General features: G+C 37.5%; 1 protein-coding gene across 1 annotated transcript; it reads right to left on the bottom strand.

The window, feature by feature from the left end:
• Nucleotides 1–706: 706 nt before the first annotated feature.
• Nucleotides 707–3658, bottom strand: LOC106424972 (glutamine synthetase, chloroplastic). The gene is given in 12 exon segments (NM_001316015.1): nt 707–1022; nt 1108–1168; nt 1248–1499; nt 1586–1660; nt 1779–1907; nt 2002–2089; nt 2176–2282; nt 2370–2418; nt 2511–2614; nt 2703–2742; nt 2858–3107; nt 3573–3658. Coding segments are annotated over 11 exon segments (1287 nt in total). The 5' UTR covers nt 3100–3107; nt 3573–3658; the 3' UTR covers nt 707–882.

Below are 3658 nucleotides of genomic sequence, written 5' to 3'. Positions count from 1 at the left end.
AATTATGATTGGTTTGATTTATTTTCTGTAAGGTATGTAGGTAGCGTTTCATAAAGTTTGAGTCTTACCTAAAACGTTACGTACACAAATTCGATTGTGCAAGTTTGGGACCCATATATCTCTTAACATTGTGCCTCTGTCTTTCAGCATTGCATTTAGATCAAAATCAGTTGTAGATTCTTCCTCAAACGTCAAACCAGAACAATTTGGGAGGATCTTGACCATACACCATTTTAAATGTTGTTTTGTATGCAGAGACAAACAAAACAAGGTACACCAGAATTCAACCCAACGACAAAATACTTAAACAAGCCTTCAAATAAGCAGAAGCAAAGCATTTTTAATAGGTCTCTAAGCATCTATTGAAAACTTTTATTTGACCATTACTTTGTGGATCATAAGGTAATAAACATCAAGACAGTACCTGCCTTACGAAAATTTCCATGCTTAAAAGTTCAATCGTGGTCCAAAAGAAATCAAAACTGTATAAGCCTCATAAAATGAGTATACTTTCTCAGATGATCAATGACCACAAGTATCACATTTGCCTCTTCATATTTTGGAAGGCCTTTATTGAAACCCATGGACGCTTCTGACCATATTTGTGATGGAAGTTAGATTGGGTGAAGTAACCCGGCTGGTTCATTCGAAGCCGTATATAAAATCACATTAGCCATGATGACACTACTAGGACAAGATCTTAAAGTAAGACCATAAACAACCAATAGAAAAGGATGAACATTGTCCACGAAATTCTGGGTTTTTTAAACAATGCAAATGAAAAAAAAAGAGACAAGAATGTCGTAATCCGAACACGTGTTCTAAACAACACTGATGATCCCGGGAAGACCACATAAACAGACATGTGTGTTCATTAATAAATTAAACTTTTAAAGAAAGCTTCTGAGCAGCAAGTGCTTCAGCCTCAAGGGTTGGCTCCCAGAGAAGTGTGGTCTCTGCCAACAGTGAAGTCACAATGTATGGATCCATGTTAGACGCTGGACGCCGATCTTCCAAGTAACCTATACTCCAATTTCACAACGATATATAATATGTTAGCAAATGTATAGATAGCATAAGAATAACAAAACAATCCAGAATAAGTACCTTTTCCTTTCTTCTCGGTATCACGTCCCACACGAATTGAGCATCCACGGTTAGCCACTCCCTGCCAAGTCCAAGTTTAATGCAAATAAGCATACTAAACGTAATGATATCTTGTATATTGGATATACTGATATACATACCCATGAGAATTGGTCGATACTGGCTGTCTCGTGCTTTCCGGTCAACCTTCTCTCATTGCCTTCACCGTAGGCACTGATGTGCTCCATGTGACGAAGCGAGAGGTTCAAGATTGCCTTTTTAATCACCTCAAATCCTCCGTCCTCTCTCATGCTCTTTGTGCTGTAATTGGTATGGCAACCAGCACCGTTCCAGTCACCCTCAATCGGTTTGGGATCAAGTGTTAGGACAACACCAGCTTGTTCTGTGATTCTCTGCAAAAACAAACGTAATAAACAGTTAGTTGTAATAGCTTAACTCTTACTCCCTCAGTTTCTCTATAAATGAGACTTTTAATCACCTCAAGAAGGTATCTAGCACACCAAACGTGATCACCTGCTTCGATTCCTACGCTCGGGCCAACTTGGAATTCCCACTGAACAAATATTTATTGGCAACATTGTAAAAATAAGAAAAATTAATAATCGTAGAATATATATTATTAGAAAAAAAATAATTTATTAACAGAAGCTTCATTGAGGAAAAAAGGAGACCTGTCCTGGCATAACTTCACCATTAGTACCACTGATGTTAATTCCAGCATATAAACAAGCTTTGTAATGAGCATCTGAAATGTCACGGCCCCAAGACTTTTCAGCTCCAACTCCACAGTAGTAAGGACCCTGCCACCATCCAGAAAATATTGGTTAGTTTTTTTTTATTTTATTTTTTAATTTTGAAAACCAAACATAAGTTTTAGCTTGACTCGGTTATCACCTGGGGACCAGGATACGCTCCAACGGGCCAACCCAAAGGCCAGTTCACGTTTGGCTGAAGTAAAGTATACTCTTGTTCAATGCCAAACCTGAAATCATGATAAAGAGTATGCAGACTTAAATGGAATTGGAGGCAAACATAAAATAAATGAGATTTTTTCGTGTAATGACAAACCATGGAATCTCTTCATTGACCTTCTTGTTGCTGAAAATCTCAGCAGCTCTTGCACGTTTGTTTGTTGGAATTGGCTCACCAGCTGGTGTGTAGGTATCACAGATAACCTTCACGTAAATAAAAGCTCAATAATTAGAGACTGACTACAAAAAAAAATGTTGCATATACTATACAAAGTCAAATGACACACATACCAATATGTTATTGCCTCCACGGAAAGGATCCCTGAAGATAGCTTGCGGACTAATTAACAACAGCATCAGTACACGAATATGAGTTAATGAAATAAATATCGAACGAGAGAAATGTTAACACAGCCTTGAGAAAAGTCTTACTAGAGAATCACTTCACTATCTTCACCAGGTGCTTGTCCGGTACTTGAACCATCATAGTTCCACTTGGGAAGTTCAGAAGGATCTTCCACGGGCTTTTCAAGCGTCTGAAATTTTCAAGAAACCATTCATTTATCTATTAGAATCATAGACTCTAGTATAAAATTTACTACAAAGTCTATTACAGTATCATACCCTTGACTTGCTCCTAAGGTCAATTCCAGATCCGCCAATCCTATTCAAAAAAAAAGGACAGGAATCTTATATTAGAACTGAGATGAGAAACATACGCCATCCACTCATTGACAAATCAGGTTTATGAAAAAAATTGCGGGTTGATAATACCATACCAGATGTACTCAGCGATGATCCGGTCAGTGAAAGGTTTGGTGTCTAGATTGAGAAGACTCTCAACTCTGTTGATTGTGCTGTTATCAGATTGGAGAGCCATCACTTTGAAGCTTCTGACTTTGCTGCTGCTCTGTTTCTTCTGTTTCAACACAACCGAGTTCCATAACTTTGACGATGCAATGGAGCTGGGTTTAGTCAATCTCATTTGACATGTTGGAGAGGCTGCCAAGATCTGCGCCATTTTGATCCCTGTTCAAAATGAAAAGGTAGTATCCACCAAACCCAAATCAAGATTCCATAACTTTATCCAATAAGACTAAAATGGGATCAAGGTTTGTGACTTTTTGTTCTGAATCGTCAAGATTCTTGACCAATACTGATTAAACTCACTAAAAGGTGATTAGAAAGTAACCAAAATGCATTAAGTCAAAGGGAAAAGACAAAGAGATTCAATTAAAATACCAAAAAGTGTGATGATCCTTGTTGATATTAACTCAAAAAAGAAGAGAACTATAGATTAATTAGTAAGTGGTGGACCCGAGATCTACTGTAATCCACCTTTTTAGAAGCCAGATTAGCAAAGAAAGACAGAGTTCAACTTTTTATTACATTAATTGTTTAAAAGATTCTCTGACCAGAAACAGATGGGTTTCTAAATCCAGTAACAAGATCGGATCAAATGCAGGAAAGATGTAATAAGAACAGAGGAAGTACCTGGAACTTGAAGAAGACTCTAACTCTGATATCAGGAGACTTGAGTGTTTGCAACAAATGGCAAAGGAAGAGTTGACAAATATGAA

This window comes from Brassica napus, chromosome A4 (assembly GCF_020379485.1).
Source record: "Brassica napus cultivar Da-Ae chromosome A4, Da-Ae, whole genome shotgun sequence".
In the NCBI taxonomy this organism is placed as follows: Eukaryota; Viridiplantae; Streptophyta; class Magnoliopsida; order Brassicales; family Brassicaceae; genus Brassica; species Brassica napus.
This window is presented reverse-complemented; position numbering and strand designations above follow the sequence as displayed.